Source organism: Antedon mediterranea, chromosome 2, assembly GCF_964355755.1.
Source record: "Antedon mediterranea chromosome 2, ecAntMedi1.1, whole genome shotgun sequence".
NCBI classification, from domain to species: Eukaryota; Metazoa; Echinodermata; class Crinoidea; order Comatulida; family Antedonidae; genus Antedon; species Antedon mediterranea.
In genome coordinates this window covers 3,755,247-3,769,060 of record NC_092671.1, presented here as the reverse complement: position 1 = coordinate 3,769,060, position 13,814 = coordinate 3,755,247, and the positions used below count along the sequence as shown (strand labels likewise).

Genomic DNA, 13,814 nt, shown 5'->3' with positions numbered 1-13,814 from the left:
ATAAGTAGATTAATACTTAGTATTATTATTTCACCTTTAATAAGTCAACACGCGCTCTGAAGATTAAGTTGTTAGGTTGTTATAAACAATAATTTTATAATAATATTATGTAGGCCTAGTTATGATGAGACGTTTACCACAGGAAGAGGGAGATGAACGATATAAGTAATTATTCTCTGTACACAGGCCGAACCATTTTAATATTTTATATCGAAATATATGAAATTGTTCGCGTATTTTTTCTGGGATGCATAAATAACTTCTGAGAGTTTGTGAAAGTAAATCGATAGGCATGTGTCTGTACAGACCATTGTTATTATTCATGTATTTGAATTAAATAAAAAATGCAATGGTTTTTAAACATCAGCATACCATTAACATACATACTTATTTGCAAATTGTTAACAGTAAATTAGAGAAAGAAAAAATATCGATCCTGCCAGGACTCGAACCTGGAATCCCCTGATTCGTAGTCAGATGCCTTATCCATTGGGCCACAGGACCTGTTGTGGGTTAATTTACACACTTTGAATAGGCCATTTTGCAGTTTTAATGAAGTTGTTCACTTCCATAAGAAAAAAAACGGGGGACAAAATTATTTCACCTATAAAAAGACAAAATAAACAGTTAAATTACCCAAAAACTCATTGTCTTTCTGACAATTTGACCATTTTTTGCTTTAAATTACATTTTTCTCAGGTAAATAAATGTTGTTCAGACCCAATATTTTGTGAGAGTGAATAACTATTATGTGACATTAAAATAACATATTCAACAAAAAAATTTAAAAAAAATATTTTTTTAGGGGGACAATAAATCTTTAACATACATACTTATTTGCAAATTGTTAACAGTAAATTAGAGAAAGAAAAAATATCGATCCTGCCAGGACTCGAACCTGGAATCCCCTGATTCGTAGTCAGATGCCTTATCCATTGGGCCACAGGACCTGTTGTGGGTTAATTTACACACATGTCAATTATTAATTGACATTACCAATTTAAAATGTGTTTAATGTTTAACTTTTAATATTATGAAACAGTCAGCATTCATTGTATTACCGTACTGTAATTTAATCACGATGTGATGTATTTTGGCCCAATAAATAATGCATATGATTTACGAATCATGGAATTTCAGGTTCGAGTCCTGACTGGATCGCAAGATTTTGGCATTTTTTCGCAAAAGGAACTGTGGCTGAAACTGCAAGACTCGAAGATTACTGCACTTCAATGGTGCCCAAAATTATGTGTGGTCCACACCATTGCCACATTATTGGATTAATACCCAATGCAGTTTATTGGTATGGAATAATTAGAGAAAAAAAATTCGATCCTGCCAGGACTCGAACCTGGAATCCCCTGATTCGTAGTCAGATGCCTTATCCATTGGGCCACAGGACCTGTTGTATTCAGTGAGGTTTATAATGTCAATATACGGGATTTAAAGAAATTAATTATTAATTAATTACCAGTAATTTCATGACAGTTTGGTTAGACGTTGTCTGATTAAGCAGAGTTCATGACCTAGCCAAGGAACTCCACAGTTTTCCAAACCGTTGTTTTTTTCTGGATATTTATCCAATTATATATTTTCGAGTTTTTCTTTTTCATTATGTATGTTTTAACATTCGTTACTTTAATTACTTTTAACTCTAAATCGTGTAACTGGGCCGTTTTGAAAAGCAGTACTATACGTTATTGAAATGGCAATCCAGTCAAAAGAAAAAATAAGTAAATAATAGTATAATGAAATAACAGGTCCTGTGGCCCAATGGATAAGGCATCTGACTACGAATCAGGGGATTCCAGGTTCGAGTCCTGGCAGGATCGATATTTTTTCTTGATTAAAGTGCTAATCAAAATTTATTTATTTAAAATAATGTTTTCACTTCACTTTTTTACTTCATTAGAAAATATATTACTATAATAAAGAGTTTTTCTTATATGTTATACAAATTTCAATATTGGTAAACCTTTCCGTTGTGACTCCTATTCAGTAAAATGAACAAGAGCATTTATGTTTAAACACTAAAGCCAATCCCAGTTATCAGGAAATTCCTCATTAAAAAGGGACGTCACATCGTTGGGTCCTGAAGGTGGGGTATAGGCTACTACTCTAACTATAAAGTCAAACTCAATGTGAAGATGATGACGAAACATTCTACAAGATAAATAAAAGTAGGTTCTAGAATAATAATGAATGTATCAAATTTAAAGTAACACAATCTTTTAAAAAATAAAAACAAAAACGATTTTATTACACGTTCAGCGTTAATCTAAGAACCTCCCACTAAATCATATTTCACGCTTGATCTACGCCCAACGGTTATTAATTTAAGACAAATGATATTTAATCTTAATTCTACTAATTGATAATCGCTCGCGTGGCGGCAGCTGCGAAAGATCTTGCTCAGATTTACGACAGTCATAAAGTAAAGTTTATGAACCAATAATGCTGTAAAAGTTAGAAACCTATAACTTAAACATTTCATACATCATACATTAAATCAATTTATCTGGTTCCAACATACATTTCTATAACTAAAATAAGTGACGTCTTGTCGACAACCTGTCGACTTCTTTAAACTAATGTCGATAGTTTTTTTAATTTCGTAGAAAATCAATAGGCATCAATAGGTCATTTTATTTCTACATCGATAGGCCTAAACGCAAATATGTTTGGCAATAAGTTGTTCTACTTACAAAATAATAAAATAAAAGTACGTAAGTAAACTTCAAACGATTTACAATAGGCGTATGTATGCCTATAGTTTTTTGTTTTGTTTATCAACACTGCATAAAATCAGAAAATGTCTAATTAAATTGTAGACTTACAATCAATGTGCAAGGCTTTCTCAATTCGATTTATTAAACGTTATGTAACCAAATATATGATGTGTCCATATTGTACATGACGATGTCATAAGCCTATCACTACTATAATGGGATACCACTTCCATATTTGGGTATATCACACTTTTTTTGTCAATCTGGTTTGATAGTGTAGAAAAATAAAAAGTACATTGTTTTTTAGTTGTTTTTTTTTTTGTCCACAAACTTTTGTGCTGTGCAGTGCTGTGTGATGTAATATGAATAACAGAATAAATAATAATAAGTCTCCTAGCAACACAAGACCATACGCAAAAATCAAATCCGCTACCACGCTTACGAAACGTCAAGGAGTCCTTATAACGTAAACAAATGAATAAAACAAGCGTGATTAATTAGCGAAAACAAACACTTTCGACTAATTCACTTGCTAAACTTTGTCACACTGCAGCTGGGTAGGTAATATTCTTACGATCTATTATTCAATAATCCCCCATAGGCCTACGTCAAAATTATTATTATGATTATTGCCAAACAATTGCTTTTAGCGTATGATGTTCATGTCACCTCCACGTGAAACATAAATCATTGTACCTGACCCCTACCTCAACTTCTTTTAAATTAGGCTAGTTGGATATATTTGACTATTACTATTAGCAATATTATAATAGTATGAATCTCAACACATGCTTGTGCCCTGGTATGAATTGTTACCGTTACAATGATCAACAGTGATATTTCTGGGCCTGTTCTCGTCTAGAGACAATACACAGCCTCGAAGTATGTAACTCTTACATAGTAGGCATACCGTGTATAAACCCACTTACTTTAAGAGCAGTTTCATTAACCAATCCGTTCATGTTTTAATAGTAGAAGTTTCAATAAAACACTAAAAACATTAAATCAAGAGAAATTCTTATTTGCACCATTCACTTATAAGTGAGGCTAAGTGAAAAACTTATGGCCTACTCTTTTTTAAAAAGTTAATGTAATACTTGAGAAAATCTTTATGACTTCAATAAATTACCGTACTAGTGAGTATTTAAGAAATATATAAGAATTTTGATGGGTGAATATAATATACAATAAATCTTTAAAGTAAAAAAAAACCGGGAAAAAAAATGTCATCAAACAATTTACCGTCCTGTTTTTCAATGTAAATGATATATAATAACATACACTATTTCTGAATAGAATTTTATTTATGCTTCTTGTCTATTATTGGAGACATTAGAAGAAAAAAAACCGCTAAAAGATGATTTAAGCCTAATATGTAATGACAAGGTACCGTTCGATTAAACGTTGTCATTTGTTAAACTCATCAATTTGTCGAAACGAATGGTTTTGAAATTAACCTGAGTTTAGTAATGACAGAGCCCGAAGCATCGTCATTTCTAAGGTGACTGACGCACGTCCCTGTCAACCTCGACCTTCAGATATTATTTTATGAAAAGCTCCCGATTTCATAAAGATATTTTGATAACAGTTCCACACAAAGAAAATGACTCTAATTAACAACTTTCTGAAATCGGCACAAAATAAAGAACACATTTTTAAATAAAGATTTTATTTTTATAAAAATCACGTACTGCTTTATAGTTATAGTTTTAGTTATTATTGTAATACAGTTTGATTCTCGGGACACAACAAAGTGTTTTCTTATTAGGAGTGTCCCCTGAAATGGTCATAGGCCTACATCATTAATACTGTCCTTCATTTTTGCGAGAAATTGTCACCTTATTCGGGGTCTCCCAAGGAGGACTCCACTGCAAAAATAATACATCACAGTAAGGTATGTATTTCAAACATAATTCAACCAAAATTTTATGAATGAAGTAATATGGCAATAATATAATCTTTAATATGAAAATATTTAGAGGTTTTGAAAAATAAGAAAATTCGAGGTTCAATTCTCTGTTTAGCTCATTCTTCACGTGCACAATCGTTACAGCAACATTGAGAGCAGCATTTCAAAATTGTCACTTTTTCTCTTTTTTTTACGTCACTCAATTATATAGTGACACTCTCTAGAGGCCCATAATAAAAGAAACCTGAAATTGTTCTCTGTGTTATTTCAATTCAGTTTCATTAGAAATATATACCTGCATCAAAGTATATCGATTAAAATAATGATAATAATAATTAATAGTTAACGTTCTACATTTGCATAAATGTAGCGTCCCTCATTGCAGGTAGTGTACCAGGAGCGTGTGCATTTCAGGGGTTCAACTCTTCGCCGCGCGGCGTTATAGCGGGCGCGTGCTGAATGAACTATAACTCCGCCCAGTGTTGTTATGTATGGAGGTTGGGTGTCACCGATTTTATCATATTTGATTTTCAACGCTATGCGGTGAGATCAAAAGAGTCTTATCAACAAGGTATAACCACGAGAAGTTTGTCCATCAAAAAATTGATACCTAACGCTAACCTGTCGTAGAGGCAGTATTTGCTTATGCCACGTGTACACGCGTGCCAATGTATGTCTATGATGTTTTATCAAAGGGTATGTACCTTTCCTATCACTTCAAGAGGTACCTCACTTTAGGCTAAGCAAATACAAAAGGACGCTACAATCCCATCCAAAGTTCACCTTACTGGCGCTGACTCTAGCGTCTCTTTGTCTTACATCGCTCGTGGCTTATCCAGGACTCGCGTTTCTCTACCCTCGCTTCCTTGGGGACAAGATTATTCTGGAAATGTAAGCCAGAATTATTCTTGAAAAGAATGTATATTAAGAAAATACGATATGTCTGTCAATTAAAGATTTGAAGGCTCGTATTCAAACCCTTGATTTCTTCTCGCTTTTTATGACATGAACTCAACTTTTTCAAACAACCGTTATAAAAGAAACAACCAGAGGGGTAGATACATTGGGAGAAAGTAGGCTACCCTGGTTTTGATGTTAAGTACCTTCGTAAGTTTTAACTAGAGTAAATAAAGTAAAGGTTTTTTTTTTCTCTTTCGCGGAGTTTGCAAAATAAAGTATTATATCAATTAATAGGCTATACGTTTACACGTCGTGGCTACCGTGGCACGCAATTCGTAAGGAAGGAATCCACATACAGTCATTCCAGTTGTCCACACGAACGGCTTTCGTTATAATAATAAATGCCAGTAAATGCAATATCGAGGTTCATGTGTTGTACTCAGACATATAAAAATAATGTATATACATATACCTTTTTTTCAATCCATGTGGATAGGTGGTAGTGGGTAGTAAACCTAACACAAACTGCTCCCGTTTCTCACTAAATTATTATAGCCATTTCTCCGATTTACCATAAATTATTAATTTTGAGGACTTTGAATTTTATATACATTTGAAACTCAAATATCTGTATCTAATACACAAACATTGTCCCATTTACTATATCACTATAATTTAAGGAAGATTTATTTTGTTATCACATTTTTTAAACTTAAAATATTGTGCCACTTTAATACACGTATTTTTCACAAAATAATAGTTCATGATACTTTTATTGGGATGAAAATTCGTTAACTTAGCTATGCAGTAGTAACCTACCTGGTTACTCAAATCTGTACGGTAGGCTAATTACTATACACTGCCTAGTATTGGTTGGTTCAAATTCATCCAATACCCGTTCGTGTTTTTGATACGGTTTTAATGCTGATAGGCCTAATATTAGTTTATATAAAGTGAGTGGTCTAGGCCTAATTGAATTATGAAATTAATGTTCTCGTAATAAGGGTACTAAAATTATATACTTCATCGCATTTCCGCTTAACAAGGTCGTGTGAACCTGGAAGAAAACCAATATATCATCGATTGAGGATTGTTCGTACTGCAGTAAACTACAGCGATTCTAAGTAGAACTTAGACCAATCATTTTAATACGAACTTATGGGCCCGTATAAACAATAATACAATGTCGAAACAATTCTTAGAAAATGTATAATACTATTAATTAATATAGGTTCGTTGTTGTTACAGTTACAGGTATTTTTCGATTATATTATAAATATTAAATGTATGTTGGTTGCAATTTGAGTGAACGTGACGTCAGTAACATCATGTCGTCGGCTACTTCACGGTGTGGAATGACGGTATACTGGCACCCGGTCATATAATATACACATTATTGAACATTTTTTTCTTTGATAGGTTGCATCAATTCAAATTCTTTATTCATCCCACGTGGGGCAATTTCAACAAAGACTGAAAATACATTTTCAAATATACATAGTAATAATCAATTAAAAATACAAAAATCAAATCACATTTAAAGGTAACCTCTTAATTAAATCTACAAAATCCATCTTATAATGTTGCTGATTTGTTGTTAATAAGAATAGGCTTCTCTAATAATGTCCACATCTTTTGATATTGTCCCCTTAAAAACAACATTATTACGTAGGACATTTTATGCCACAGTAATAGTTTTTGACCTCAATTGGACCAGGTACTGATTAATTAATGCTCATCCGGAAGCCGGTTGGAAGTACAGTTTGTGGGTTTAAACGTTATTTTGAGTAACTAACTAAATTTATACTTTAAAAAGGGGCCTATTCAAAATTGAATTTGTATTCATCTTTATCTTTCATATTTATGGGTGCAATAAACGATGAGAGGCCATTTTTATTATCCAACAAAAAATTATCTTGAAGAAGTAGAAAAATTAAAATGTAAACCATTTCCTTATTTACTCTCCACGCATAAACAAAGACTCGGAGTAAAGTTCATTTATAATTTAACAAACAATATCTTTAATCAATAAAGTTGTTATTCGTTGGCAGAGTGCCATTTATATTCCTTTATTATTAGTTTTTTCTAATCTGTAAGTCAATAAGTCAGCCGTGAGGCCCTTCCAGCGTGGATTAGTTTCCACGGACATATTCAATATTTATTCTGTGCACTAGGCCTATTCGTTACTATTGGGTTATTCATTTTCACACTCGACTCGAGCTTCGAGAAATTTAGAAAATTCTAGGTTACGGGAGGTTAGTATAAAGAATATACTTACTTACCAAGCCCTCCTTAATGATTGTGTAGGACTAAATGAAAAATATTAGGGCTTATATTTAGGCATATGGAGGTCCTTATGATAAAAATACTATTGAGAGCCTATACATGTTCTTGACATCCCAATGAGGAATATGAATGTATATTTATTTCCTTCAAACCAATAGCCTACTAAAATTAATATTATATTTAAAAAGGCAGATTTATTGTTTTAAGAGCATAGGCATATAACACAGTTTGAAATAGTTATAAATAGTCATGATAGTTTATTTTTAATTTAATATTTTGTTTAGCATAACAGAGCTGTACAAGCATCTATATTCGTTCACGTTTTTTCCAGTCAACCAAACAACAATATCAACAATACCGTGCACGTGACATGGCGCCAAACGTTATGATATCGATTGCCGGTTAACGATAACAGGACATATAATGAGAAAACGATATTATCGATTTTGCTTTAATTGAGAAATATTTTTTTTTGTTCGTGTTGTTTTCGGTCACATTTTACCACGGTTGAAATTATTTCCAGCTAAATTATACTAATTTGATCGTTCGTGAGTAAATAAACTCCGTTGAACTGTGTTTTTTCAATTTTCTATTAAAAATCCATCTTTATTGCAATTTTTTATCTTTATGAAGAAGTGTATGCCATATATACAATATTTACCATGCGGAGAAACTTTTTTCTATGGATTAACCTATACCCGCAAAAACTTAGCGGAAGGCAGCTAACGGAATACGGTATCACTTTGCCGGCGGAAAGGCGGGTCGTAGTAACAGAAATAAAATGGGTGTTACCTACCCACATACCGCGCGCCGACAAACATTAGGAGGCGTCCCTTTACAACGATGCGTCCACCCACCGACCGTCCGTACAATACCATAATACGGAAGGCGTTACCCGCTGTTTTTGAAGAGTCTGTACTTTTACCCGCATACTCCATCCTCTAAAATTAAAAAATAAACAATTTATCTTTAATATTTTATTTATAATTCATTCATAATATAGTCTATCAGTACTGAAATACTGAATTATGATAACACACTACCACGAACAACCCCTATACAGGGGAAATCCTTTCGTCATGTTATATGCCTATCGTTTTAATATATAGGCCTATAAATGCCTATATAAACTTTTATTTCGCAAATTCATTGCATATAAATATAGCATGTTGAATAATATATATAAATTTAGAGAGTGATACAAATTAATTGTAACATTTTTCAAAATGATGATTTATAATTCAATGGGAGCTGTCTTTCCAAGAAATCTAAAAAAGTTTTAATCAATTTTTAATTATTCGAATCATTATAGTAATTTTGAAAACCCGCTTCCTCCCTGTGTACTCTCAACACATTATATTATAATATATGAAAGTTTCGTTTATTTATGTTTATATCAACATTGTAGTGTCTCACAACACATGAGAACCCCTGTTAAGGGGACATCTTCGGGCTAAAACTGGGTTTGCCTTTTAAGTGTTAACACACAGGGCTATTTTTCCACGCTCGTTTCACGGGAAAGGGGATGTTCCTTGAATAGAGGCTGGCCTAAATAGCTCCTGAATAGGACTTTTCAAAAGGAGGGGTTATTATGTATGATAAATCCAAATGTTATTGTTGCCTCAGGTTTTAAATTCAGCCATGCTTTCTCCATCCGATAATCATACTGTTGTCTTAATAGACAATGAACTGCTGTAATATGCCATATATATTATAATATAGTCACCGTTCTAAACAGTTTCTTTCTCAGTCTTTTTTTCATTCGTCATCTGTCAGTCATATTCTCTCACAACTCACACATTCGACAAAAATACAAACAGTTTTTTAATGTATTTTGTATAAATTTATTTTCTCTGATTGTATGAAAATACAAAAGTACCATTCTGTGATTAAATTCTTTTGTCTAATATCTGCCCGCAGTAGAAATCTTAGATTTTAATCTTATATAATTTAGAAGACAGATATAGCATATTAAGTACCTTAATTATCAGTTCATCATCACAACGATACTTGTTATAGAAATAGCAAAAAAATATATTATTATGTACAATATTTACAACTGTTAAAAATTAACATAGATAAAAGATTTAAATTTACAAGTTACTTTTAAAAAGTAAGGTGGAAGAAAGTGATTGAATAGTTAATTATTGCATAGAGCAAGTACTAAGTAGTTAATAGTAAAAATACAAAACAAAAATTAAGTAAGTGACCTTGTTAAGGAGTCCAAACACATAACAAGAGTATATGAAAAAAATATGAATACCACAATTTAGCACAGTAATTACAATAGCGTATTTTTAAGATTCGCATTTGGATCTCTAAATTAAATGTTTAACATACATTTTGATTTGACGTTGTTTATTTTAATTAATTTACTTTTTATTGTTCATTAAAGATGATTTTAAATCATAACTTTAATTCGTATTAATAAAAAATAACTGAAGTTGGCGCGTAACAATAGTAAAACTTAATTGTTTAAGTTCTTTGTTCGCTTGGCTGATTTTGATTGGTTGATCAGCTATCTTCTTCGGCCTGTCATTGCTTTGTCCTCGTTGATCATCTACCTCACGTGATCATTAGAGCTGCGAGGCCACGCCCACCACGTAGTGTACGCGCGACGGCGGCTTAACTTCTTACCCAGGGACTAAGTACACAAACTTGTCCTGAAAACAAAGAAAAAAAAGAAATATATTTAGATAAAAATTGCATTAAATATTATGTTTCTGTTCATTTTTTTTAATTATTAAATTGATTTTTTTTTACTAGTAATTTTAAATTTGTTAGAAAATTATACGTAATCTTTTATCGTCTGTGATGACAGAAAGTTATTTTTCAACGAAATTTGAATTTTAGATTAAGGTACAAATTAATGTGTAAATTCCGGTGAACTGAATTCGTGACTGTGTTAGCAATTCTTATTTACACGTGTAATCAACCAATTATTTCAAAGAACCTACTTAAAGAAATTTGTTTTCGTTTAAACCGTACGCATATTCTTAAATTTTCCACTTTGATAGTTATTAATAATATGCTTCTAACGGATTAAATAAGTAACGTTTCACTTTTAAAATTATATTTGAAAATAGAACGTAACGAAATAATTTTAAGTGTAAACGAATTAAAGCATATTTTACAAAATGTTGATATCTTTAAAAATGATTAATTTGATTAAATTATAATGAAACAAATTCTCACCTTTTGGATAGACTCGTTCAAAACCAAGAACTTGCAAAACTCATAAGTTCCTCTTCTTCTGGTGTTAACGGTCCAGTTTCGTGATCCGAAACGTACGAATGCGCCGGTGATGCACTGCCTACGGACGAATCTGGCGGTGATGCCGACGATGGATTGAATACGGCATTGACGGCGTCGTTTTCGTCGAGTAATTGCTGGAGTTGTCTAATGTAGTCTACTGCAGATCTCAATGTCTCTACTTTACTCATCTTCTTCGTTTCCAAACCGTTCGGCAGTTGTTGACGAAGTGTGTCGAATCCGGTGTTAACGAGCTTAACACGATTTCGTTCTCTTTCGTTTCGTCTTGCTACGGATGCCGTTTGTTGATGTGACATGGTGTAGTTAATTCCTCCGTAATTTAATCTTCGTTTGCATCTAACCATCTCGGTATGATGTGCTTCAGGATGATTCTGCAACCGTTTTACAGTTGTAGGACGTCTCGTTGCGTTCATTGCTAAAAATTTACAACTTGCGGCAAGAAGTTTTACTGTTGAATTTTCCATTTCCATTTTGTTTCAGAATTGTTCCCAGTTGGGACGTCGCAGAGGTAAAACCGAAGTTAACTTGTTGAAGTTTGAAAATGGTAACTCTTGAAAGATCTTCGATTAATAAAGGCATTTCGGGGTATTCAGGTACGAGAAAGCGTGCCGAACCATGACGCCCCGCCCTTTTGTACTTATCAACCAATCAGCGAACACCGTTCGCGTGGCAGACTATTAATTGTGGAAGTTTACTGGTGCAGAGGCTTGCGTCCCACCACGGCCTATTGATTTATTTCGACATCAATCGTTAACAATTGTTCCGTAATGTTTTTTTTTTTGTAGCGTACGGTGGGCTGTCATTCAGGAGGATTTCAGAAAGGTTAAGCGTTCTGGAAGAACTAATCAGCCGTAGGTTATTTGCGTTGTACTTAGGCCGATTGTTTCTAGCACTATACATGCGTAGTATAACTAGTAACCTGATCTAGCATCACCACTTTTCTTGCCCTGGTCTTAATTCAGGAAGCCAGTAATCCAGGACCGTACGCACCCCCCAAAACCCGTCGAGAAATGGCCAATGGGTTATCCATGGCTTAACATGAGTTTGAACTTGTTGCTCAAAACACAAGTTCAATAACTTTAACGTTTACATTGCAACAAAGCTCTTGCATGTTTGGTTATTCGATAGGAAAAAACAAACTAATTTAAATATTTATGAATTTTTTAAAAATATCAAAAATTCTAGTCTTATTTTGTGTTTGAATAAAAAATAATAAGTCATGCCGTTTGTCAAAACCTCCCGGTTCTTTAAATAAAGAACCAATGCTCTTTTTATTAGGCCTCCGCCGCTCTAAGTTTCCTTTACTATACCTTAATAATAAATCTCTTAATAATAGTGTGTTCAAATTAATAGAAAATGTTAAAAATAAAAAATATATATAAGTTACAAATGAATCGTAAGAACTGAGAAATATAACAAAAAATATAGTATGTCTTACGGTACTTTTTTTGAGAAATAATATATGTTATGTATACAGTGATTTCAATATAACTTCGTGTATGGCACATTCCACTTATTATTAGTTAAAGGCCATTTATTACCAAAACTTTTGTTATTTGTGTTATGAGATCATATTCCAAAAACTTTGTACTGTTTGTATTATGTGTTTGTGTTCTTTATGCCTCTTATGTGTTAGACCACGCTATACTCCATCTTATACTCATAATTCTTTACACCGGTAATTGTTGTTTGTGTTGCTTGATCATTCATTTAAATTTAGTTGATTAAATATTAAACAATAGAGCAAACTGTTGTTTACCTAACTTACACCTCCATGAGTTTGAATGAAGTGTTTTATAATGTATTCGATAGAGGGCGCAATCCATTTATCCACATACAAAATGATCAAGGCACCAATTAATTGTAATTTATTACTAAGTATTATTGATATAACTTTTTGATAACACAAACCAAAATTTGTTTCATTCTTTATTAAATGTTTGGCCTAAACAAAACAAACAGATATAAAGGACAAGGCGAGGCAACACAGATACGAAAAATACTAGTTGGTCGATCCGAAAGAGATAAATAAAAAAATTAGTTACGAACTACGATTACAAAATCTACAAGAAATTAAACAAGAAATATTTTCAGCATTAAAACAAAAAGAAATAGTTCTCAGATATTGAACGCGCGCGTACAAAAATCGTAACGTATATATCAGATAATGAACGCGCGCGTACACAAGTCGTGACGTACCGTATTTATCAGAATCTGACTTTTTTGTAGAGCCTAAAATACTTGATTGTAGGCGTATTAGTTCCACGTACTTTACGTTGTGTATACTGTCATGGTGTGTAGAAGTACAACTTGATTCATAACTGTACTTATTTTTATATGAAAAACAGTTATCGTATAATCAAAGTACACGTGTTTTAACAATGGAGCAGACTATACTCCTCGCTGATAGCATGGTTTACCTTACACTCCTACAAAATTCAAAACACAACAAATCTACAAAAAAGCGGGGTCCTTTAATAAATAAAACGACGCGCGAACGGCATGTTAATTAGCTCGCTTTATGGGTTCATTAGACCAAAATATAATAGAACTAATTTACTCTTCGTGAGCTCTGTATGCGGGTCATCTTTATTCTGTTAAACGGCGCATTGTCTCCTAATGAGGCTCGTTTTGGAAACGATGATCCCAATGTCCACAATCACAAACCCCATTCATAAGCCTCACAAGCTTAGGTTTTCTTTTAATCCTCAAAAACA

General features: G+C 32.8%; 1 protein-coding gene and 4 non-coding genes across 5 annotated transcripts; 1 reads left to right on the top strand and 4 right to left on the bottom strand.

Annotated features, from left to right (window-relative positions):
• Positions 1 to 431: 431 nt before the first annotated feature.
• On the bottom strand, positions 432 to 504 carry Trnar-acg (transfer RNA arginine (anticodon ACG)). The gene has a single exon. It is a non-coding gene; the product is annotated as a tRNA-Arg (tRNA).
• A 373-nt stretch (positions 505 to 877) lies between these two features.
• Positions 878 to 950, bottom strand: Trnar-acg (transfer RNA arginine (anticodon ACG)). The gene has a single exon. It is a non-coding gene; the product is annotated as a tRNA-Arg (tRNA).
• Positions 951 to 1,330: 380 nt separating this feature from the next.
• On the bottom strand, positions 1,331 to 1,403 carry Trnar-acg (transfer RNA arginine (anticodon ACG)). Its single transcript has one exon. It is a non-coding gene; the product is annotated as a tRNA-Arg (tRNA).
• Positions 1,404 to 1,759: 356 nt separating this feature from the next.
• Positions 1,760 to 1,832, top strand: Trnar-acg (transfer RNA arginine (anticodon ACG)). The gene has a single exon. It is a non-coding gene; the product is annotated as a tRNA-Arg (tRNA).
• Positions 1,833 to 10,080: 8,248 nt separating this feature from the next.
• On the bottom strand, positions 10,081 to 11,658 carry LOC140039516 (achaete-scute homolog 1a-like). Its single transcript, XM_072085125.1, has 2 exons — positions 11,020 to 11,658; positions 10,081 to 10,487 (listed from the first exon to the last, which is right to left on the bottom strand). The coding sequence occupies exon 1, from the start codon at positions 11,565 to 11,567 to the stop codon at positions 11,037 to 11,039; it is 531 nt and encodes a 176-aa protein (XP_071941226.1). The 5' UTR covers positions 11,568 to 11,658; the 3' UTR covers positions 10,081 to 10,487; positions 11,020 to 11,036.
• Between the last annotated feature and the right edge of the window lie 2,156 nt (positions 11,659 to 13,814).

What these genes read in the sequence shown, in the direction of transcription:
- LOC140039516 (XM_072085125.1), bottom strand. Translation starts at nt 11,567, where the DNA reads ATGGAAATGGAAAATTCAACAGTAAAACTTCTTGCCGCAAGTTGTAAA.